This window comes from Theobroma cacao, chromosome 7 (assembly GCF_053813885.1).
Source record: "Theobroma cacao isolate CCN51 chromosome 7, ASM5381388v1, whole genome shotgun sequence".
Classification (NCBI taxonomy): domain Eukaryota; kingdom Viridiplantae; phylum Streptophyta; class Magnoliopsida; order Malvales; family Malvaceae; genus Theobroma; species Theobroma cacao.
This window is the reverse complement of record NC_142645.1, coordinates 8,397,820-8,422,460: the sequence shown is the minus strand read 5'-3', so window position 1 is coordinate 8,422,460 and position 24,641 is coordinate 8,397,820. Positions and strand designations below refer to the sequence as shown.

Genomic DNA, 24,641 nt, shown 5'->3' with positions numbered 1-24,641 from the left:
CGCTGGGTATAAATCTTCCTATTCTTCAGTTGAGAGAACCACAAAGCTTTTGATCATTTCCCCTTTAAGTTAGAGCCATTGAGCTTATTGAAGAGTAAGTAATTAAACTTTGAGATTGTGCTCATGGCTCTAATGGGTAGCTCCCTGAGAAGAATGTTGGTCCCTGTGCACATTTCCAAGCTGCAACAAGTAAAAACTCTGATAGCATGTTTGGTTGGGAGAATGGCTAAGCCATTCCCTATTTATTCCCAAGAAATTTTTATTCCTTTGTTTGGTTGAAAAATGATTTAAGGAATAGTCATTCCTATGGAATGACTATTCTTCAAAATCCTTCAAAATCAAGGAATAGCTAATACCACCCTCTCCCATGGTATTAGCTATTCCATGGTTGAGGAATAAATTTAAAAATTAATAAAGATAAAAATACCCTTTACAAGTTTGAAAATTTACAACTTTATTAGTATAAAATATTATTTTTCTCTCTCTCCTCTTTCTCTCCCTTGATTCCAATTTTTAATAAAATATTAATATTAAATTATAAATAAAATATTAATATTTAAATTATCAATTATTAATAAAATAAATTATAAATTATTCCTATTTAAAAACAAAATAAATTAAAAATAAATAAACATAATATCATTTAAATTAGATAAACAATATTAATAATTATAATAATCAATTATTAATATTTAAATAAATTACCAATTATTAATATTTAAAAAATAAAATAAAAAATTAATCATAATAAAATTTAATTTAAATAAAATATTAATATTTAAATTATCTATTATTAATATTTTAAATAAATAATCAATTATTAATTTTAAAAAATAAAATAAAATAAAATAATTGATCATCATAATATTTAAATTAAATAAAATATTAATATTTTAAAAAATAAATAAATATTAATATTGAAAATATCAATTATTAATATTTTAAATAAATTATCAATTATTAATATTTTAAAAATAAAATAAAATAAAAATTAATCATAATAATATTTAAATTAAATAAATGTTAATATTTAAATGATTTATTATTAATATTTTAATTAAATTCTAGATTATTAATATTTAAAAAATCTAATAAAAATAAAATATCACATAAATAATAAAGGGTATTTTTGTCTTTTTATTTTCTATTCCTTTCTTATTTCAAAATTATTGTTACCAACCAAACACTACAATAAGTAATAATAATTATTCCTGTTCTATTCCCTTTGTCATACCAAACTAAGTAATAACTATTCTATTCTATTCTTACCTCATTCTATTCTCACATAATAACTATTCTATTCCATTCCTGTCTATTCCGCCAACCAAACGTATCATGATAGTGTAAGCTTAGCTAGATGATACTGTAAACTTCTTGACAGTTGATTCTTTTTTTTTTTTTTCTTTTGTTCCTGGTCTAAAACAATCCTTTGACAATGTTAATTTCTTCATGTCTCCTTAATTAGGGATGCTATACCAACCAGGCCAAAGACCAAGGAAGGAGGCGGCGGACAAATCAACTCCAAGCCTAAAGCTTCAACGACGAATACCACTGACCAGGAGGTTGCTCTTAGGACTGATACCTTGGATGTTGGCAACAACGCTGACAAGATTAGTATAACAAATGTTGATGCTGCTGTTACTGTTAAAACAGCTGAAAACAACTGATGTCTAGTACTGTTTCGTATGGGCACATGGCTTTGGCTATATCTTAGGACTCAAATCTTGTCTTAACTTTATAATAGGCCCTGTAAAATTGAAGTTCTCGTATTTTCAATTCAACAAGAGATTTGGTTTCTATTTGACCACATTGTGTAGTTAATTACTTCAAGATTTTCTTGTCACTGTCTATAACAGCTGTTCCAAGGACGAGGTGAACTACTAAAAAAATCTTAAATTCGAGTCATAATACTTTGCTTTACTCTGCCAATGGAGGTCCAAGTCTAACACATGTTGGTAAAGAAATCAAATCCATGATCTCATCAACAGGTTATATATGCACACATGGGAAAGTTTTGTCATTTTTGTGGTGCAAATAGATAAGTTTGCATGCCTACCATGCAAATTTATTACTTAATAGGCATTGAGCTAGATGCATTCTTAAAATGAACCCACACCTAAGAATCCAACTTTTCAACATTTGAAATCTTTGTATATGTGTGTGTATATATATACACATACACACATACACGAACATATATATGTTTGTATCTCAAAATTAAACTATGTATATATATATGTACATACATATGTATATATATATGTATGTATCCCAAAAACTATGTAGATATACTTCATAATCCCTACTCTTTCTTCCAATCAAAATATGAATTGATTTTTCTCTTTTTTATAAAAAAGGATTTGCCTTTATTTCATCTAGCTTTGAGCATTGACTAGGTCAACTGCTATCCTCTTTTTCATTCGAAGGTTCCTTCTTTGTTATACCAAATGAGTTAATTTAGAGCAACTTTTCATTATAGTTTTGCAGTATCTAAAATCAACCATTTCTAATATGATGTCCAACATCAAAACTAGATGAAGTACTCATATATTACAAACTTGTAAATGATCAATATTTTAAATTTATAGACAATTAACTTTTTATGATGTGGTCCTAATTGAATGTTTAGGCTTGCTTCATAAAAGAACAATTTCATGTCTTTAATAGTTTATAGTTTTCAACATAAAGTCCCATATACAAAAATAATGTTAAAGAAAAATACAAAATCAATATATACTAAGCACATAAAAAGGGGTAATTTTTCAAATTGGGCCGCCAAGATAATGGCCCAGTTCAAGGCTTAGGCAGTTAGGATGCAGCTTTACTTCCCTTCCTCCCTTAAACCCCTAAAACCCCAGCTTCCCCATTTGGCCATTTCCTCCACTGATCTCCTCTCTCTTTCTCTCAAAGCTCTTTGATGGCATCATCTGCAGAGACCCCATATCTGCTTTGAACCTAAAACCCTTCTAAGTGCCCTCAATTTCTAAATGTCTCTCTTCAAAACTCTCCTCCTCTCTAACCATACAAAAGTTCTTCTCAAAACCCAAAACCCTCTTTACAAAAGCCTCCCTCCTTCACCAACCTTCATAATCAGAACCCTTAATTCCTCTCCCCATAAACCAACCAAGAAGCCGCTTTCTCTATTGTTTCAAGATGCAGTTGGTTTAACTGAAAATACTGGTGGAAATGAAAGCCAGAGCGAAAGTGAAGGCGAGAATATTGAGCTAATAAGGGAATTAAGGCAATTGGAGAGAGAAGTTACGAAGTTGAAAGAAAACCCAAAAGGGAAAAATAAAGAAAAAGAGGGAGTAGAGAGGGGAAAACCCAATAAAGTTAAGAGTTTGGTTGAGTTGTTTGGGGGTGAAAAGGACGAAGAGGTGGAAAAGATTGTGAAAGTGAGGAAAGAAAGGGAAGAGGTAGTTTTCAAGGATTTTTCGCAGTTAGCTGAGAATTTCGTTAGGCATTTGTATGCCAAAGGGTATTTTAACAAAGCTAATTTTTTGGAAGATAACAAGTTAGATTTTGGTTATTTTGATAATAGTTATGGCAGGGATTTCATCAAATATGCTGCTTTCAAGTTTGGTAAAGATCATCAAGAGATTGCAAAGTGAGAAATTTTTTTCCCTTTTGTGCTTTTTACTTTTCTTGTTATTTGAGTTTGGCATTGTTTGTTAATGTTTATATTTATGTTGGCTAATTGATGTTTTTCATGTTATGCTTGGCTGTTGAAAAGATGGTGGGAAAATGGCTTTGAGGATTGTAGTTTTTTTCAGTTTTGGATATTGAAAAGACATACACAGTAACCAGGCTGCTTGCTTGCATTAGGTTTTTACTTTATAGTTATCAGAATAATGAACAATGTGGGAATTAACAAGGAATTACGGTTTCTTTTGTCAATGGCAACTAGGTCGATTGATTACAATAGGTTTCTACTTTATAGCTTTCAGAATAGTGAGAAATCCAGGAACCAACTCTTGTTATCGTCTTTTTGTTATTTTCTCCACAGCTAAATGGAGCATTAGTTTTCTCTATTTCTAGAGATTTTATAGTGTTCTTAAGGATTGTTATATCTTTTTAGGGTCATTTTAACGAGTCATTTAGTAATCCCTTCTCAAATTTAAAAATGAGTAATTAAGTTGGTTTTGTGTACTGAAATCTGCTGATGAATATCTCAAGCTAATTATATGAGGGTTTTAATTTCTGGTGAGTTGTTTGGTAGGTATAGCATATTTGGTAATGAAAATTCTTGTGTTGATTGTTCTTTATTTTTTAATGAGAATTTGAAACTCAGTAAATAGTTTAATTTGTCTAAATAAATTGGTTTCCGCAATCCATGAAAAATGGCTGAAGTTCTGCTAAAATGTTAAAAGAACAGAAGGCAGTTACTTACTAAGAATACTGTCATGAGGATTTATTTTATGATCTTTGTTCTTGACAAAATCATCTTTGATTCCACCTGTGTATTTGCCCAAGATTGTACCAATGTTGGAGATTGGCCTGAAGTTCCAACTTCATTGATGCAATAAGACAACAGTAACAGTCTTTGATTTTCCAAAGTATTTTAGTTAATATTTTAAATTTTATTGATCCATAAAGTTGATTTTTAGCCCAGGTTCCTTTTCTAATAAACCAGATAAAAGCAGTTATTTGTCTATGACCAGCCAACAAACATGGTTTCATCAATTATTAAGTTCCAGAAACAAGAAAAACAGGAATATGCAAGTGCATAGATACATGCAAAATTATGGGCTTTTATATACTCAAGTGTGTAGTTAAGTATATCTAATTATTTGGCATCAAAATTTAACGAAATTTAATTAAAACTTACCAACACTCTCTCTCCCTTCTCTCAAAAGAAAAAATCAACTGAAGTAATTACCCTTCTTCACGCCCTTTTCTGTCATTACATAGGTTTCACTTAAATGAATCATTATGTGCTGTCAGCATGACAATCAAATGGAACATCTGATTCTTTTTCTTAGTAGAACATTAGATGTATTTGAGAATCTCTTTCGAGTTCTTTTATACCTGTCATTCAAAAACCATCATGAGGACCAATATAATTGAAATTCTTCATCTTCTTCTGTCCAATTGTTAAGGAGATCTTATGACTTGTATGTTTTGGAAGCCTTAGTCTAGCCATTATCAAGTGTATGGGGCTTTTGTTACATTGCCATAGTGTGATGTAGAATACAAGGCCTTAGATTTAACTACTGCGAAGCTGGTGCTCATGGACTTTGTGTACCATTTAATAAACAAGGACAAAAACACTTAATTTTCAATAATTCCATATTAGTATTTTTTCATAAATAGCAGCATGTATTTTTCATAGGTACATGATATGAACAATTATGTGTTCTACAATTGTGCAAGTTGGTTTATATAAAATGCATGCTAACGACATTTTTTTTTCAAGTGTCACTTTTTTTTTTTGGGTGCAAAAAAAGGAAGTATCTCACTGATTCCTACATAATTTGTTTTGACTTGATATGCTATGGACAATCCTATTGTACACCAATGCAGTTTTTCTATTATTTTATCATGCTTTTATACGGTTCTTCTCCTTGCCTTCTTTAGTGTGAATCCTTATTGTAATGAATGTCTCTTTTTGCTTCTTGTGAAAGAAGATAACCTTAAATTTTGTATTTGCAGGTGGTTGTCTGGCAATCACTTGAAAAAGGTGGTGCTCTTTGGTTGCCCTTCCCTTGATAAAAATAATGTCTTTGCTGCCAAGAGATTGCGCAAGTTCTTTAAAATTGAAGAAAACATCGTAAGCTGTTATTCCAATACTTCTACCAAGAAATATCTGTATTGTTTATTGAGTATAAATATTGTAATGTTCATTGTTTTATTAATTTGCAATCTCTTCAGGTATGCAGTCAATGCATGTTAAAGGATTCATGCAAGTATGTTAATAAAAGTGTATGGAGAGCTGGTACCAAGAATTTGCTTCTGGTTGATGTAATGAAGGTTATTGCTTTGTATGCTTTAGACCAAGTGCCTCCAAAGCTCACAGTTCCGGATGAAGTAAAGGATTCAGTCAGCCGATTGCTGAAGGAGGTTATAAAGCTAAGTCAACCTACATAACAAGGCTTCCAAAAATGTTCCTACAGGTACTTAACAGTGAATTCAGCTGTAACAGCTTCACAATTATCATGTTGACAGTTCCCATTTGATTTGTTTGGTTCATCATAGTACAGATTATTGATATGATCACAAGAAACATGGATAAAGTTTTTACTGGTAATGATCTTATTGGCAGACCAGCACATGTCTAGAGAAGGGTTTTTGAAGTAAAATATGGATGGCTGATGTCCCAGGAATGTAATTTATATTCATGAATGATGCAATTCCTTTGTTGACTGCTTGCAAAGCTCTAGATTATACAGGTTGGTCAACTCCAACATCCATTTGGAAATTTTCTTAGGTTGCAATCTCATATCCATGTCTGAATTTTGCATTAGCATAGAATTTTCTTTTCATAATTGTTAATCATATATTTAATGTTGTAAATATAACTCATAGTAATCCTATCACCATATTAGATCATCAATTCATTCGATTTGCGTGAGGCATTTTAATCAAGTCTTTCTTCCTTCAGTTGGCCAAACATTTGATAATACTTTTGACTGGTGCGCGCTCTCTTAAAATCTGTTTGATTTTGTCAGGACTACCCACCTATAAGATTTTGAATCAGATTTGCATTGCTGATGCATACATGCAATTCAACTGGGGATATGTTATCTGGAAATCGAAACGTAGAAGTTCCGGCATAGGAAAATTCAAATAGTGAAGCAATTGGACACTTGGTTCATCCAAGTAACAAGCTAGAAGAATAGATTTTCTCATTGACTAAACTTTTCTTTATGGGTTATGTGTTTCTGGCATTCACGCATAGGATTTGGGGTAGTGGAGTTGTTCAACAGTTTCTTCTTTAATGTCTGGCAAGTCAAACTTTGGGATTGTAGACATGCAGCCAGCCATGAAAGCTCTTTGGAAGTTTAAGTTAAAACTTTGAGGACATGCTTGGTTGGAGGGAATGGAATAACCATTCTTTTTTGATTCTCATTCTTAAAATAAAACTGAATTTGATTCAATGGAATGACTATTCTTTAGAATAACCATTTCAAAAGAAGTCTGAATAGCTATTATCAAGGTCTCCATTGGTAATAGCTATTCCAAATTGTTGAGAATAAGAAAAAAAGTTGATTAGATAAATATACCTTTTACAATTTAAAAAATTACTTTATAAAAAATACTAAACTTATTTTTTTTCTCTCTCTTCCTCACTCCTCTCTCTAAAGCACAAAAGGCACAAAATTTTTTACTTCATTTTCAAAAAATGGGAAATGAAAATATTTAAATATTATTTCACTATAATAAATATTATAAAGCATATTACTTAATATTATTATTTGAATATAATAAATGTAACAAAAAAATTATTTAGTATTATTTAAATTTAATAAAGAATATATTTTATTTTTTAATATTAAATATTATTTAATTATACTAAAAAGTTTAATTATCTTCTAATACAAAATATTATTAAATTATAATAAAAATATGTTTGTATTTTAGTGAAAATATTATTTAATTATATAAAAGTTATTTTGATTTTATTGCTCAAAATATTTTTATTTTTTAACAAAATAAATTTTTTAATTTTAATAAAGAGTATTTATTTCTCATCATAGTTCTTTTTGTTTTTTAATTAAAAAAATTTTAAATTTTAATAAAGGGTATTTTTATCATTTACTTATTATTCTTTAACCATTCTTAAAATTATTCTTACCAATCAAATAATAGAATAAATAATAATAATAATTTTTATTTTATTCTATTTTCATGAATCAATTTATATAATAATTATTTTTTTTTATTTTATTCTTTTTAAATAATTATTCTATTTTTATTTTATTCTTTCGAGTGAACTAAATATGCCATGATATGTTTGCCAACAGTCATTGTCAACAGGATTTGAAAGATTGGGTTTTATCCTACCCTACTTACCTTTGGTCAAGGCAAAGATAAAGTTTCACTTTTGGAACTAATTATTTAGTAAAGATAAAAAAGATATATTTAACCTTACCTTCATCATTTTCACTCCCATTAAAGAAACACCCTTTTCACAGTTTGACAAAGTTACTTGCAATGACAGTTAGATAAAAAAATTACTGTATCTCAGCTTCAAATTGAGATAAAAAAAAATTGATAGCAGTCTAATTCAAACGAAACTCAAATAATAAAAAGTCGATGAAATTATACCAAACATGAGAACGTGACATTATTTAATTAAAATTTTTTAAAATGTGACTTGCATTTTTGCTATTAAACATTATTTTAAATTCAAATCGTGATTTTATTTCACGTATATTAACAAAAAAAAGGAGATTATGAAGGATCGGATCAACCAAGTTGAATTGAAAATTGGTACTAATTAACTTTTCTCTTATCCAGTTAGGTAAAACTTTGGACTTCTTGTCCCAAAAAGAAAATAGCAATCAAATGCAAAGAAATTTCTTTGCATTAACAGATTTTATTTTTATTTTTACGGCTTCTAATAAAAGCTATAAAAAAAATAAAAAAAAGGATATTGTTAGACAGAGAGCCACATATGTTTGACTTTTGACCAATCTGTTTCTTTTTGTCTTTTTCAACCAAAAGTTTTATTCCCTTAAAAGTACAAAAAAAGAAAAAGAAAAAGAAAAAAAGTTTTTTTCTTTGAAACTAGATTCAGAGCAAAGGAAAGTGATTGCATTACACGCCCTCCATCTGAAGCGCGTCACGGAAAAAGAAAGCAACCGACTGGGGGCCCACCTCGTCACGCTAAGCTGCATGGTCACGTGAAAGGGGGCAGGGGAAGGGAAGGGGTCCCCGAGTCCGCATCATCTTTTGCTGGACACGCACATATGGAGACACAAAGACCGATTTATATTATTCTTTTTTCTTTTACATGATTTTTTTGAGCCTTTTAGAGAGCGAGATCTGGCACGTGCGCCGAGCTTTTGACACGTGTGATTTCACCTTCGTTTCTCATTGGACAGTCATCGACAGAGACGGTTACTAAACCGATAGCGTGCGAAGACAGTGGCCACGTGGCGAGCTAACGTCACAGTTTGGTCACGCACAGAGAGAGAGAGAGAGAGAGAGAGAGAGAAGAGAATTCTTAAAATAACGCTTAACGTGCTGCTTTGGCTTGTGTACTTTCGCTTGACTTCTCCAATTTGTCCCTCGAATTATCTTTCATGTTCTTTACTTTTCTTCCAATGAAGCATTTTAATTTGAATTATAAACTTGCAAATTGCAAATAAATTTCGTTACATTTATCTGGATAATCTTCAATAAACATCATTATAATAGAAAAATTAATAATTAAATCGAGTTAACAAATTGATCTAATTTAATTCTAGTCAAAGGAATCAACTTATTCAAATCTTGATTGTTTCAGTTTAATTGATCCATCTCCCTTCTATATATTTAATTTATATTATATAATTTTTTTACCTTTAGCTACCCCGACTAGATATGCCATCGTCTTTTTTAATTGTTTGACAATTTTATCACGCTCTATATACCCCGATCTGCAGTAAAAAGATGAAATGAAAAATATGAATTATCAGTGGTAAACTTGTAAAAAAGAGGTCAGGGGCAATGATATCCAATCAGTGCCGTTTTTGCTGACAAATCCCCTCTTAATTTACAAGCTAATTCATTTCAAAGCTTCCTACTCAATTCATCTTTTTTTCCTTTCTGCTTCCCGGGTTTTCTTCTTTTCACCACCCAAAAACCCCAAAACCCAAAGCCACTCTCCGGTTCCCCGTTCGGTTTCCGGTCCACCATAAATCCGCCGATCCAAGTCCACCTCCATCTAGATCTCCGCAGCTCATCTTTTACAGTTTCCGACCAATTCCCCCGCCAACTAAAAGCCATCGTTTGTGTATCTTCATTCATCGATCTAAAACTTAGAAAACTGTAATCCTTCTCCAATCATTTTCCGTTCAAACGGCGCCGTTTCAGCGTGACTTCCATCACTTTTAGCCCATCTTCCGTATAGTTCACCAAATACTCGATTCTTATTGTTTTGCCCTTTTCTTTTTCATTCATTTTGTTTTTCATCCATTTTTACTCAAATTCTATTTATTTTTTATTTATTTTTCTTTTTTAATTAAACAACCAAATTTGCTATATATTCAACAAATCTAGTCTAGCATCGATTTTTTGTTCGTTTCGAAATGACGTCGGGGACGAGGCTGCCGACATGGAAAGAAAGAGAGAACAACAAGCGGAGAGAGCGGCGTCGGAGAGCTATAGCGGCGAAGATCTTCTCCGGACTTCGGATGTTCGGTAACTATAAGCTTCCGAAGCACTGCGATAACAATGAAGTTCTTAAAGCTCTTTGCAACGAGGCCGGTTGGACTGTCGAGTCCGATGGCACTACTTACCGTAAGGTAAATTACTATTCTCACCGTTAACCTTTTTATCCTTTTTGTTTCTTGTTGAAAAATTCTGACATGGAAAAACAATGACGATAATGCAGATGGAACAGTTAATTTATTGTTTGGAAAAGAAAATTCGCTGAAATTTTTGAATTCATTATTACTAGTTCGTTTTAAGTTGCTCTGATTTTATTTTATTTATAACTTCTAAAGTTTCGGAAGGAACCGGAAAATGCTTTTTCTGGTGTAATTAAGTACGAAGATGATCGTAGTCATTCAAAAATTTACTGTTTTTGATCGATTTCTTTGGCGTATTTTAGCACAACGAAGATCGTAGTTATTAGTGTAGTAATAAAAACAGAAAAAAAATCCAATCAAATCGTGGTCTTTGTGCCAAATTTGCGCCGCTTCGTGCGGTCCATCTTAGTTTATGGAAGTTCCCCCGTCGTGCTAGCATACGCCGCTTCCGGCGGTCGGATTGAAATCAGACCAGCAGGCCTGATCTGGCGCTATCATGCACGGCTCGTGCCGACGCACGTTAGCAGCGCGAGTGATTTTCAGCTGACCGTAGTATAAGTCAGTCAGAGTTAGATTCTTTTCACTGCTTTTCATTTTTAATTTTTTCTTTTCCCTTGAGGTATTTTTTCTTGTACGTTAGATCTGGTCAGAAGTGTCGTTTTACTCTTCACCCATCGTACATTAGATCTGGTCAGCCCTCTTCTTCATTTTCATTTTTATATTTTTTTTACTCACCACTTTACCCAACGCGTGAAGCACCAAAGAAAGATTCTTTCGCTTTCTTTGATGACTTATACTCTGGTAGTATAATCGCATATGAGAGAACATGGGACGGATCCTCAAAATCAAAACAGGCATTGATCTCGAGAAAAAGACCAAACTACCCTTGTTAAAATGATCATTGATGAGGGCGGTTTTGGCATGGCATGAACTTTGTAGTGAGGTCTGATATTTTCTTAACATTTTTATTTGCTAGGTAACAAGGGTCCTTTTTCGGGGATTTTGCACAGTTTCCCAATTGGGCGACAGCTTTCATTTTCAATTGCTTGTGAATTGTGATTGGCTTTTCAATTTTTTTAGCATACGTGTTTTTTTTTTTTTACTAGTGGGTATTGGAGTTCAATTATTAGAGTTTTAGTGGTAATTTTCAGTTACTGGGAAGGTTATTTTAGCCTTTCTGGTTGTTCATTTATGAGTCAAGTTTTAGCAAAATGAAAGGGAGTAGTAACATGGTAGTATCCATTAACGGTCTCCTAATATTGAGTCAGTTTAGTAGATGTGTAGCTACAGGGGAGATTTTAGATTAGGTTGTTTAAATGGGAAAATGTAGTGCACAGTCAAAATTCAGTCTTCTGAAATATTAGATAGTGTCGTATATATGGGTTAGCAAGTTCCCTTGAGATGAAATCTTGACTGAACCATTTTAAGATAAGAGGGAAAGGAAAAGGAAATCTGGGTACTCACGTGCTATGTTAGGAGTTTACAAGTGATTTAGCTGGCAACCTGAAAGGTGGTCCATCAACCTTTTTCTTTTCTTGGTTGCTTGCCTGTATTTATTACCACCTCTTAGCCAATTCATTACCTCATTTTACTATTTTAGCCTGTTTTTATGTTCTTAGCTTGATTAACTATACTAAGCAAAGACTACAGTTAATAAGGCCGGCCTACTATTGTATAGAGGTTTGACTGACTTTATGCCAGTCCTGAATCATGTGGACTATTTCTAAGACTGCAGCTTAAAGGGGGAAGTAGAGGTTATTATCATGTATAAACAATTAAAGGTTTTTGTTTCTAAATAAGTATGCTTTGTTCATCAAAGCACACAGAGATGAGGTTTGGGGGGAGAAATGGTCAGTCTGATATGTGAAATGATGGAAATGGAGTAACAATATGCAGCATGACACTAGTATCAGCTCAATTCAACAAAAGATATTCATAGTTCCCATAAAAAAAATTAAGATATCCATCATTGAAATGATTTAAGATGGAAAATAAGGCTATTGAGATGAAAAAGAAAAATGACGGGCGAATACAATGATAGGTAGTTTGTTGGAATACACAACAACGTTCATAAGAACTCAGGTTATATGTGGAATCAAATGCTGGAATGAGTTATGGTTTTCTGAGCTGCTATTTATTTAAATTTCATATTGCCAGAATTGAGCCTACTAGGCTTGGATGAATGGTATTTGATCTGTTGCACCTGCTTTTAGGGCACTGATAACTATCTGATTTCTGCAGGGTTGCAAGCCTGTGGAGCGCATGGATATAGTGGGTGGATCAGCAACAATGAGCCCCTGTTCATCTTACCACCCAAGCCCTTGTGCTTCTTACAACCCAAGCCCTGTGTCATCATCCTTTCCGAGCCCAGCTTCATCTTCGTATGTGGTTAATCCCAATGGTGATGGGAATTCTCTTATCCCATGGCTCAAAAACCTATCATCTGCATCCTCGTCAGCCTCCTCTTCCAAGCTTCCCCATCTTTATATTCATGGTGGTTCCATCAGTGCTCCTGTCACTCCTCCATTGAGCTCACCAACTGCCCGAACCCCAAGAATCAAAACTGACTGGGAGGAGCAGTCTGCCCGTCCAGGTTGGAGTGCACAACAGCACTCTTTGCTACCTTCTTCAACTCCACCTAGCCCTGGTCGTCAGATTTTTCCTGACCCGGAGTGGTTTGCCGGGCTCCGAATCCCTCATAGTGGGCCAACTTCTCCCACCTTCAGTCTTGTCTCCACAAATCCCTTCGGCTTCAAGGAGGAAGTTTTAGCTGGTGGGGGATCCCGCATGTGGACTCCGGGGCAAAGTGGGACATGTTCTCCTGCAATAGCTGCAGGATCAGATCATACTGCTGATGTTCCAATGTCTGAAGTTATTTCAGATGAGTTTGCATTTGGAAGCAATGCAACGGGGCTAGTAAAGCCATGGGAAGGAGAGAGGATTCATGAAGAATGTGGATCAGATGACCTAGAACTCACTCTTGGCAGTTCAAGGACTAGGTGAGTTTGTAACCTTATTGAATAGATAGCTAAAATTAACTACTTTTACTTGAGTCACATTGTCTTGCAGATAAAGCAATCTGAGTGAAAAGTTTCGGTGTTCTCTTAGTATGAACTTTGATTCCATATTTGTGCTCTCAGAAAGAGGGAACAAAAGGGATCAAGGTGACCATGAGCAGTTTCTCAGTCTTGTTTTAGTTTTTGTTTAATTTTATAAAATTTTTACTCTAAAATTTGTTGCTAAATTATATATAGTTAGTTCTTCAATGGCCCGAGGCGGTTTCATAGCCTTGTGTTCAGCCCTTCTCTATTTAAATCTTAATTTTGCTGAAAAGAACTGTTATTCTTGTACGATTGTTGTCTTGTCTTTAGTTAGGTTTGCCATTGGAAGAAATGCCTCAATGACTGATCACATGTACCGTTTCTCAGTGGCCAAACCTTTTGTGAAAATCAGGATAGGTTGGACTTTTTACCATTTTCCTTTTGTACATACTTGGCATTATTATGTGACATGCTTCGTTATCAAAGTCCACCTCTTCTTTTGGCGTTTTATTTGATTATTTTTCAATCATTTCTTTATTACTATGCTTTCTTGTTTTATAGACATATTGGGGGGCCTAATTCCCATAGAGACTTGGTTAATATTCTAAGAAAGAAGCGCTTTACAGACAAGGAAATTTCTGTGGACCGGACCACTATCGACTTTTGCTAATGGAGCTCTTGAAATTGGGTTGGGGCTATAGGTCTATATATGCTTCCTTTGATTTGAATGGCTCTTTTTTACTATCTGTTGACCAAAAACCTTTGGGGTTGGGTCAAGGGTTTTACTATGATGATGACACGTGATTCAATCCAAAAACCACTAAGGATATGGGCCCCCCCATTTCCCCTTGGCAAAGTGTCAGCCAATGCTGCTTAATCAATGCACAATTTGTGGGTAAAATGTCCATAATCTGGTTGTCAGTTGGTTCAACCATCAATTTTAACACCTGTAGCACTTTTTGGAGTACGCTGGTGAGCTTGGCATAATTGGTTCAGTAAAACAAAGAGTAGCAGACGGACTTTGTGCGGTCAGATCTCTCAGTTTGGTCAGACTGATTTAATTAATTAATTAATTTATTTATCTTTTTTGGGCTCCAAATATGACCAAACCAATAAATTTGGTGACCACTGCAATGAGATCCATTATAGGGAATACTTTGATATCGATGCAGCGGGCATCGGATGGTATTTACTATTGTTTGATATTTAACTACAATGTGAGCTTTTTGTACGAGGAGATGATTTATAACTGGATATGTTAATTCATGAACCAAGTCCAAGCTCTGTTCCATTCTCCCTTCTGTCATAGGTGTCTTCTCAAAAGCCTTCATGAACCATTCTTCTCTTTTCTGGAACGTAACAATTCCAGTGCAAACTCCAATCACTACACCAGCAATGTCCCATCGGAGGCAATAAACCATATCGAATCCAATTTATTCAGTACGGAATTATTCTTCTTCTCATGTTGCTCGGAACTTCTGAGGTCTGTTTCAGGGAGAGACTCACAAGGGGGCAATGGGATTCCGCATAACCCTGGATTGTTTTCATAGCTGGATGCTGGAAATGTAGTGAGTTGGCCTGCTGAAGGTATAGTTCCAGTGAGGTTGTTGTCGGAGACATGACAGTCTGCCAGAAATGAGAGTGACCCCAATGATCTTGGAAGCATGCCTTAAAGATGATTATGCGACAGGTCAATGAAGCCCACTTCTTTCAAACTTCCCAAGGTGTATGGAATAATTCCAGTTAATCTGTTGTGTGCCAAATTTAAAGTTTGCAAGTAATACATTAAGAGCCTGTTTGACTTGATTTTTTTTTAGTTTAAAAGTTATTACGAAATTTTTATGAAAAATAATAATTTTTAAAATTAAACTAAATTTGTTTGGTAAATTTTTTTTTATAAATTATAATTTTTGTTAAAATTATCATAGAAAGTAATTTTTTTTAAAAGATAATATTGTAATTATTTTTAATAAATAAAGATATTTTTAAAATAAAAATAAAAATACTTTTATATTTTAAAAAAAAGAGAAAAAAAAGTTCCTTTTGGAGTTTTTTTTTTAAAGTTTTTTTTTAAATTTTGTTTTTTAAAAAAATTATTTTTTTAAAACTTTTTAAAAAATTATGTTTAATTTGATTTTTTTACTTTTTAAAAGATAAATAAATTAAAAAAAAGTTAAGTCAAACATGCACTAAGCCTAGCCTTTGAGGAATAGATCCAGACAGGTGATAGCTGATCGTGCCATTGCCTCTGAACCTGTGAACTGGGAATCCACTATATAATCTCACCGTTGGACAAGATTTCAAGTCCAAAGCATCCTCCAACCTTTCTCTTCTGATTCCATCATAATAAATCAAACGACTGGTCGTTCTACAATCACTTCTACTTATGTTTCTCAGGAATGCATACTCTGCCTCGTGAGTAAACTTGGGAACCAAGCCTGTTTGGTTGGCAAGATCTGATGGAATGCTACCTGTAAAGTAATTACTTCTCAAACCAAGCCATATTAAACTTTGACAACCGCCAAGCTCGGTTGGAATGTTCCCAGAAAGGTTGTTGGAACTTAACTGCAGAACGCTGAGTTTTTGAAGATTTCCAATACCAGCTGGAATTTTCCCACTTAGCTGATTAGATGAAAGTGACAACCAAACAAGATTTTTGCAGTTGGTGACTGATGTCGGAATATTTCCACTGAAGAGGTTGTGGGCGAGACTAAGTTTCTCCAAATTACTTGTGCCAAAGCATATGTCTTTTGGAATTTCACCGGAAAAGTTATTCCCCCACATGATCATATCAGAAAGATGTGGTAGCTTCCACACCTCCGATGGAATGCATCCACTTAAATGGTTATGTGCAAGATTGATTGTCCTTAGGTTCTGACAGTTTCCAAGATCTGAAGGTTTTGTTCCTGAAAGAAAATTGCTTGCAAGTAGTAATTTTGTTAGAGAAGTTGAGATGGGTGAAGAGAAGCAAAGCCCGGAGAGTATTTCTCCAGAGAAGGCATTGGAACTAAGGTCAAGGACTTGAAGCTGAGTACAGTTCCTTAGAGATAGAGGTATTGGAACACTAATGTTGTTGAATGGAATTTGGAGGATTTGGAGACTCGGAAGAGTACTTATAACTGAAGTGAGGAAATTTCCTGACAGCTGATTGTTTCCGAGGTTGAGGCTTTGCAAAGAGTTACATAACTTAAAAGATTTAGGAAACCCCCCAGAGAGTTCATTTCCAGAAAGATCAAGCTCAATTAGAGTTCCACAAATCCAACCCAATTCTGGGGGAATATTGCCAGAGAAGTCATTATATCCCAAATTTAGACACTTCAAATTGCCTAATTTTCCCAAAGCAGCAGGAATTTTATCCTGCAGCTTGTTATGGGAGAGATCAAGGCTCTCGAGAAGTTGGCTGTTGGTCAAGCTTTGAGGAATTCCGGTTGCCATAAAGAGAATTACTGGACAGGTTTAGTACCAAAAGCTTGGCACAGTTTTTGAATTCAAGCACTGAGAAATTTCCAGATAAGTTGTTATAAGAAAGGTTTATAGACACAAGGGACTTAGATAAATCAGAAAAAAGAAAAGTTGGGATATCGCCAGATAACATCATGTTAGAGAGGTCTAAAATTGATAAATTCCTGCAGGATGAGAGGTTACCAAGTTTCCCAGACAATTTGTTATGTGGAAGATTCAACAGTTTCATATTCTGACAATTTGAAAAGGAGTAGTCCAATATTAAGGAATTGGAAATGAGATTGCTCGAGAGATCAAGCTCCAGGAGAGAAGTTCCAAAGTTGAAACCACCTCCTGGGATGGAGCTATGTGAAAGATTTAAGGAAGTGAAATGATCACTAGAATGGAAAAACGTATTAGAAATTGGCTCTGATAAATTTTTAAATGACAAATCCAGTGTCTGAATGATGCAGGGATAAGAGGTCTTATTGTGGAAGAGATTACCAGAGAATGAGTTTCCACTCAAGTGGAGATGTTTGAGATTTCCCAGGACTAACGGGTCATCAATATGCAAATTGCTAATTACACCAGCTTGTGTGAGATTGAGTGCCCTAACTTGTCCTCTAGGAGAACAGGAGACCCCTTGCCATGAACATGGACTCGAAGATGCAGCACTCCAATTGTCTAGGAAACCTTTGTGGTCAGCATCGACAGATTTCTGCTTGAAAACAAATAATGCCATTACTTCATTGCTCTGATTTTGTTTCTGCATAGGCAAGGTGTGCTCATCACTGGCATCCAAAGATCTAAAACATGCAAACAGGAAGATGAACATAAAAGAGCACAAGAAACGCACTCATCGCTCCTCAAGTCTACTCGAATTTCTCATCTTCACTCTGGTTGAATTTGGATGAAGAAGCGGTCTTGGTTTCATCACTGTTGCATGCTTTATGGACTGCAAAAAAACTCTTCCTGTTGAATGTACCAAATCCATTTGACTTCCTGTAACTTTATTTTTCTAAAATTGTCATTATCAAGTGGCTCAAGAACTAGTAAAATTATCTTCTTCATTAGTCAATTTACTAAGTCAGGCATATCAAATTCAATCAATATCTGCCAACAGAGAGCATCAATTTTTTGTCTCCAAACACGAAAGAATACCATCCATTTTCCATTGCACTTCTTATAAAATGCATCAAGCTTAAAGTATATATACTCTACTTTCCACAACAAATATTTTGACTCCATAAACCGATTGACTTGGAAAGTTTCTTTAGAGACAAAGCAACATAAAAGCAAATAAACCAATTTCGGACTCATTAATTAAGATAAAAAAAAATGGAAGAAGAACAAGAATTGGACTCTTGATTTTTCAGTCTTCTTGATATTTTTTGCCATAGAAAGATGGTGAAGCATTGACCTTATACCTCTTTGAATGTGAATAGGGTTAACTATTTATTAGATACCTTTATACTATAAAAGAAAGAACAAATCTATTAGTAGGAGAAGAAATAGTCAGAACCTTAGATTGAGGCTTTGCAAAGAATCACATGACTTAAATGTCTTAGGAAAGCCACCAGAGAGATTATTTCCAGAAAGGTCAAGGTCCACTAGAGTCCCACAAGTCCATGCCAACTCTGGGGATGTTACCCGAGAAGTTATTGTATGCCCAATTCAGATGCTTCAAATTTCACAAAGTCGCCAAAGCAGCTGGAATTTTATCCTGCAGCTTATTATGGGAGAGGTCAAGGTTCTCAAGAAGCTGGCAGTTGGTCAAGCTTTCAGGAATTCCAGAGCCATCGAGAGCATTATTGGACAGGCCGAGATTCAAAGGCTTATCACAGGCCCAAAACTCAGGCACAGAGAAGTTACCAGATAAATTGTTCGGAGAAATGTCCAAAAAGTTGAGAGACCTAGCAACATAAGAAAAAAGAAGAGCAGGAATATCTCCAGACAACATGTTGTTAGAAAGGTCTTAAATTGATAGATTCGAGAAATTACCAAGTTTTCCAGACAATTTGTTATGTGAGAGATTTAGTAGTCTCAGAATATTCTCACAATTTGAAAATGAGTAGTTCAATATTGAAGAATCTGAAATGAGATTGCTTGAAAGATCAAGCTCCAATGTAGAAGTCCCAAAGTCAAAACTACGTCCTTGGATTCAGTTATGAGAAAGATTCAAGGAAGTCAAATGGTCACAAGATTCAAAAATTGTTTTCGGGATTGCCTCTGATAAACTATTGAATGACAAATCAAGTGTTTTTATGGTGCAGGAATAAGAAGCCATATTATGGAAGAGGTTACCAGAGAATGAGTTTCAGATGCTCGAGATTTTCCAGGACAAGGAGTTCATCAATATCCAAATGATCGATCAGACCAAGTATTAGTGAAGTTCAGTGCATCAACTTGTCCACTACGAGAGCAGGAGACTCCAAGCCATGAACATGGACTCAATGATACAGGGCTCCAATCATCTAGGAAACCATTAGGGTCAGCTTCAACAGAATTATGCTTAAAAGTAAAAAATGCAATTACCTCATTGCTTTGACTCTGGTTCTGTGTAGACAGTAACTGCATATTACGAGCCTCCGACGGAATAGAAGAGGCGGAGGGAAATAAAACAGTGGATGAAAGGAAACCGATAATTAATTGCTTTCTTCACTTAGATTAATGATTTGATTCCACAACTAAATTTCAAATATATTAGTCTATAATCAAGACAAGTCCAAATCGGAGCAGAAGCAATTGGTAGCAATAACCTTGGTGATTGTATAATTGTTGATTCTTGGAAAGAACTCTTTATAATAGCACAATTGTTGATGTTTGGGACGTGTTCTTTATGATAACACAATTAAAAATCATCATGGTATACTTCAAGGACTATAAAAATCAACTTGTCATTCTTTCCAAGAAAGATGAAGATATGAAGAATGGGTTATTTCTTCCCACAGTGAGACCTATATCTGGTTGAATTTTGCTATTTCAATGATCATCTAATACTCTTACAACTTTTGGAGGAATGGACTTCTAAACTGATCAAAATTTCACAATCTTCTTCAAAAGCACGATGTCTTAAATCCTATCTTAGAAAAAATGACAAGTTGATCTTTATAGTCCTTGAAGTATACCATGATGATTTTTAATTGTGCTATTATAAAGAGCACCTTTTAAAGATCAACAATTGTACTATTATAAAAAGCACCTTCCAAGGATCAATAATATGGTGCTATTATAAAGAGCACCCTTCAAGGATTAATAATTGTACACTTATCAAGGCTATTGTTCCCAATTGCTTCCACTTCGATTTGGGCTTGTCTTGATTATAGACTAATAAATTTGAGATTTAACTGTCGAAAGGAATGCACTCAAGTGGAGATACCAAAGATTTTCTAGAACCAGGAGATCACCAATATGCAAATGACCAATCAAACAAGCATTGGTGAAGTTGAGAGCAATAACTTATCCACTAACAGAGCATGAGACTCCAAGCCATGAACATGGACTAAGAGATGCAGGACTCCAATCATCTAAGAAACCTTTGGGGTTAGCTTTAACTAAATTATGTTTGAAAGTTAATGCCATTACCCCATGGCTTTGATTTTGCTTTTGTGAAGATGTTGAAATGTTACTAGTCTCCAAAGGCATAAAAATATGTGTAGATAGGTAGAGGAAAATAAAACAGTGGATGAGATGAAATGCATCCATTGTGCCATTCAAAAAAAAAAAAAAAAATCCATTTTCCATTAGATACCCTCGCAGTCTTCATCTTCATTATTCTGGAAGATTTCGGATGAGGGTGATAGCGAACATAATATGATTAACTTATTGTAGTCTTAAGTTACTGAAAACTGTTAAACACATACCTGTACCTTAAATCATTGCATAAATGGCTTAGTAATAGCAAGAAGCTTGGGTTGAAGAAAGTATCAACTGCAAGAAAGGAACAAGTTTAGCAACAAAGACACATCGTTTAATAAAGAAGACTCAAGCAAAAGAAGTAAGCCATAAAGGACTTCACAAACACACCGTTTCAATAAAAAGAGCAGGGACCTTTTGTCATTTGCCAATACACACCGTTTTGACTAACACCTTTTTTGAAAATTAGTTAAATGCTAATGATTAGTTAGTTAGTTAGTTTAGCAGCTTTACTCTTTTTGGTTAACAGCCAAAACCCTCTGTATATAAACTCTTGTATTCTTTATTTTTTCCTTTAATGAGAATCCCTCCCATATTACTGTGTCGTCTTCTTCATTTTCTAATATGGTATTAGAGCAGGTTACAGTGCCTGCAAATCTTGTCCCATAGATGACACATGGAGTATGTTGATTGGTGTTAGAACTCATTTGTGTTCTCTGTTTTCAATTTATTCAGTAAGTCCTTTCTTCATAAACTAAGTCTTCTTAGCTAGCTTTTGTTGAATCTAAACAACCTTATCTTCAAACCTGTAATCATGTCTGAGTCTAGAGAAACGAGGTCACAAACCTCATCACAAAGTCAAATTGCTCAGAATCAAACTTAGGTCTCATCAGTAGAGGACCCTCTATCAACCTATTACCTTCACCACACAAATCACCCTAGCTCAGTAATAGTGAATCTTAAGCTTACCACCAACAATTATGTGGCATGGAGTAGATCATTTTTACTAGCACACTCGATTAAGAACAAAGTGGCTTTATCAATGGAACAATTACCAAGCTTGCAATTACAGATCCTTTCTTTCCTTTGTGGACCAGATGCAACAACCTAATTGTTGCTTGCTTGTTAAACTCAACGTCACCACTCATAGCCTTCATAGTATTTTACATGGACTCTGCGTCAGATATTTGGAATACTCTAAAGCAAAACTATGGATATCAAGATGACACTAGGATTTGCAACCTCCAATACACTTTGGAGAATGTGATTCAAGGTACCAGATTGGTGGACTCATATTTTATTAAGTTGAAAAGTATTTGGGAGGAAATGAGGAATTACAAACCTTTACCACCTTGTGGGCATGGAAAATGTAATCCATGTTGCTTTAAAAAGTACTCGGATCAATGTTAAAAGGACATGGTTTTTAGGTTCCTGAATGGCTTGAATGACTCATTTTCAGTTGTTAAATCACAGATTATTTTTATGGACCTTATTCCAGCTCTTGACAAAGTCTATAGTCTTGTTTTGAGAGAAGAAGCACAGAGGAATCTGATGTTCCAAGTTCAACCAACACTTGAATCATCTACCATGTTTATTGCCACTGATGGGAAGAAAAAAATATATGAAGGACATCACTTGCAGCCATTGTGGAAAGAAAGGGCACATAAAGGAAAAATGATATAGATTGGTAGGGTTTCCTGATGACTTAAAGTTCACCAAAGGGAAGAACAATGGTAGAAAAGGGAAGGCAATAGCTAATAATGTCTCAGCAGCAAATGATGTGTTAGTTGAAGAGTATCAAGTAGATCAGGAGGAAGAGATTAGTGGTACTGGTTCCATATCTAATTGTCAATCATTAAGTAACAGGTCAGTAGGTTAATGGAACTCTTAAATGAGAATGGTTTGATCCGTTCAGATGGTAAGGGCTTTTCATTAAACACCTTGCAGACTAAGCTTTCTTTGGTAAACTCAACATTTGCAAGTATAATCTCAGGCCATTCTTGTTTTAATATCTTCAATAATATGCCTTCTAGGTTTAAAAATGTTAATACTCACTTGATAAAACAAAATTTTTGGATTATGGACTCAAGAGCTAATGATCATATCTTATACACTTTAGACAACTTTGTTTTAGCTTGATCGGTTTATGATTGTTTTATACAATTACCAAACAACAAAAGAGCTTTGGTCACACACATAGGAATGATTAAGTTAACACCATTGTTGATTCTTAAAGATGTGTTTTGTGTGCCAAGTTTTAATTTAATATAGTATTAGTAAGACAACTTACTAGCTCTAAAACGACTTGTGTTCTCTTCACTAACAATTATTGCATTTTTCAGGAAATACCTTTATGGACAATGATTGGGGTGGCTGGGGCCTCTTCAAGATTGTATGTGATGCAAGATAGAACAGATGAGCAAGAGCTGTCCAAGTTTAGTTTTGATAGATTAGTTAAATTTCCTTCTATTTTATTAGTCAATGCTTGTAATACAGGACATAAGTTTTTTGATTTGTGGCATTTCAGACTTAGTCATGCACCTTTTGAAAAAAATTAATGTAATAAATCAACAATGTTCTGATGTTAAGTGTTCTAGTAAACTGTTTTGTGAAATCTGCCCTTTGGCTAAATAGAGAAAACTTCCTTTTCCAACTCATGTTCAAAATACCAAAGTTTCTTTTGAATTGATTCATATTGATATATGGGGACCATATGAAGTTTCAACTTTCTCCAATCAACATTAATTCTTAACAATTGTTGATGATTTTACATGTTTTACTTGGATCTTTCTCATGAAGAGTAAATCTGATGTTTCAATAATCATACCTTTTTTTAACATGTTTGTTCAAAAACAATTTAATATGCCAAATAAATGTATAAGGTTTAACAATGCTAAGGAGTTTGGAATGATAGAATTTTTTGTTAAAACTGGGATAACTCATCAACTATCGTGTGTGGAAAATCACCAGCAAAATGATGTTGTTGAGAGGAAACACCAACACATTCTGATAGTAGCAAAAGGCCTAATGCGCCAGTCCAAGGTTCTTATCCATTTTTAGGGTGATACTGTCCTTAGTGCAATGCACATTATCTATAGGGTACCAACAAAAGTCTTTTTTAACAAATCACCCTATGACCTTCTTCACCATGAACTTCCTTCATATGACCACATAAGAGTCTTCGGATGTTTATGTTTTGTGTCTACATTAACACAAAATATATAGAAACTAGACAAAAGAGCTAGTAAATGTGTATTTTTGGGCTATCCCAACCATGCTAAAGGGTATAGAGTATATGATCTTTTTGCTCATAAAGTCATGGTATCTAGAAATGTAGTTTTTCATGAGGCAGTATTTCCATTTCAAACATCACAACACACTATACATTCACCTGCATTTCATCAAACACCTTGTGTGTATGACCCTTTTTTTAAATACATAGACCTTTTTTCTACACAATCAATTCACTAGGACAGTCCTACAATTGAATTAGACTCACCTATAACAACATCAACAGAATTAACCCCTACCATACCAAATACCAATGACATAAATCTTGACTCTCAATCATTTGATAGTCTTCCTACAACAGGCAGCACTAATACCCTAGAAACTAGCTTACCTATTGATCCATCAGCTACACTTAGAAGGAGTACAAGATCTAAAAGCACTCCAAAATATATTGATGCATATTATATTGACATACCAACTCAAACAAATGCTGTGACAGCTTATCCAATAACACAATACCTGTCATCACATAAATTGTCATCCACACATAAGGCTTTTACCACTTTTTTATCACACATACATGAACCTAGTTCTTATCATCATGCTATCAATCATCCACATTGGAGAGATGCTATGACTGTTGAACTTAAGGTAGGTGGGTTTACAAGGTAAAGTTAAATGCTGCTGGTGATGTTGAGAGATTCAAAGCACGCCTAGTAGTCAAGGGATACAACCAAGTACCAGGTTTTGATTACTAGAAGACCTTCAGTCCTGTAGCAAAACAATCCATAGTAAGAGTATTTTTTGCTTTAGCTGCAGCTTGTAATTGGTCCTT

General features: G+C 34.2%; 2 protein-coding genes and 1 pseudogene across 5 annotated transcripts; 2 read left to right on the top strand and 1 right to left on the bottom strand.

Moving 5' to 3' along the window:
• The first annotated feature begins 2,784 nt into the window (after window positions 1–2,784).
• On the top strand, window positions 2,785–7,060 carry LOC18594296 (craniofacial development protein). 3 transcript variants are annotated; one of them, XM_088807920.1, is made up of 5 exons: window positions 2,785–3,607; window positions 5,653–5,770; window positions 5,872–6,113; window positions 6,263–6,389; window positions 6,669–7,060. In XM_088807920.1, exons 1-3 carry the CDS (start codon window positions 2,988–2,990, stop codon window positions 6,085–6,087), a joined length of 954 nt encoding a protein of 317 aa, XP_088664046.1. In that variant the 5' UTR covers window positions 2,785–2,987; the 3' UTR covers window positions 6,088–6,113; window positions 6,263–6,389; window positions 6,669–7,060. The 3 variants fall into 3 exon arrangements, with proteins under 3 accessions (XP_088664046.1, XP_088664047.1, XP_088664045.1); XM_088807921.1 differs by having other exon boundaries at window positions 6,201–6,389; XM_088807919.1 differs by having other exon boundaries at window positions 5,872–6,389.
• Window positions 7,061–9,710: 2,650 nt separating this feature from the next.
• On the top strand, window positions 9,711–13,983 carry LOC18594295 (BES1/BZR1 homolog protein 4-like). Its single transcript, XM_018125172.2, has 2 exons — window positions 9,711–10,451; window positions 12,699–13,983. The coding sequence occupies exons 1-2, from the start codon at window positions 10,236–10,238 to the stop codon at window positions 13,458–13,460; spliced, it is 978 nt and encodes a 325-aa protein (XP_017980661.2). The 5' UTR covers window positions 9,711–10,235; the 3' UTR covers window positions 13,461–13,983.
• Window positions 13,984–15,676: 1,693 nt separating this feature from the next.
• Window positions 15,677–18,673, bottom strand: LOC18594293 (receptor-like protein kinase BRI1-like 3 pseudogene; annotated as a pseudogene). Its single transcript, XR_016027640.1, has 3 exons — window positions 18,462–18,673; window positions 17,432–17,894; window positions 15,677–16,996 (listed from the first exon to the last, which is right to left on the bottom strand). The product of XR_016027640.1 is annotated as a receptor-like protein kinase BRI1-like 3 pseudogene (transcript).
• Between the last annotated feature and the right edge of the window lie 5,968 nt (window positions 18,674–24,641).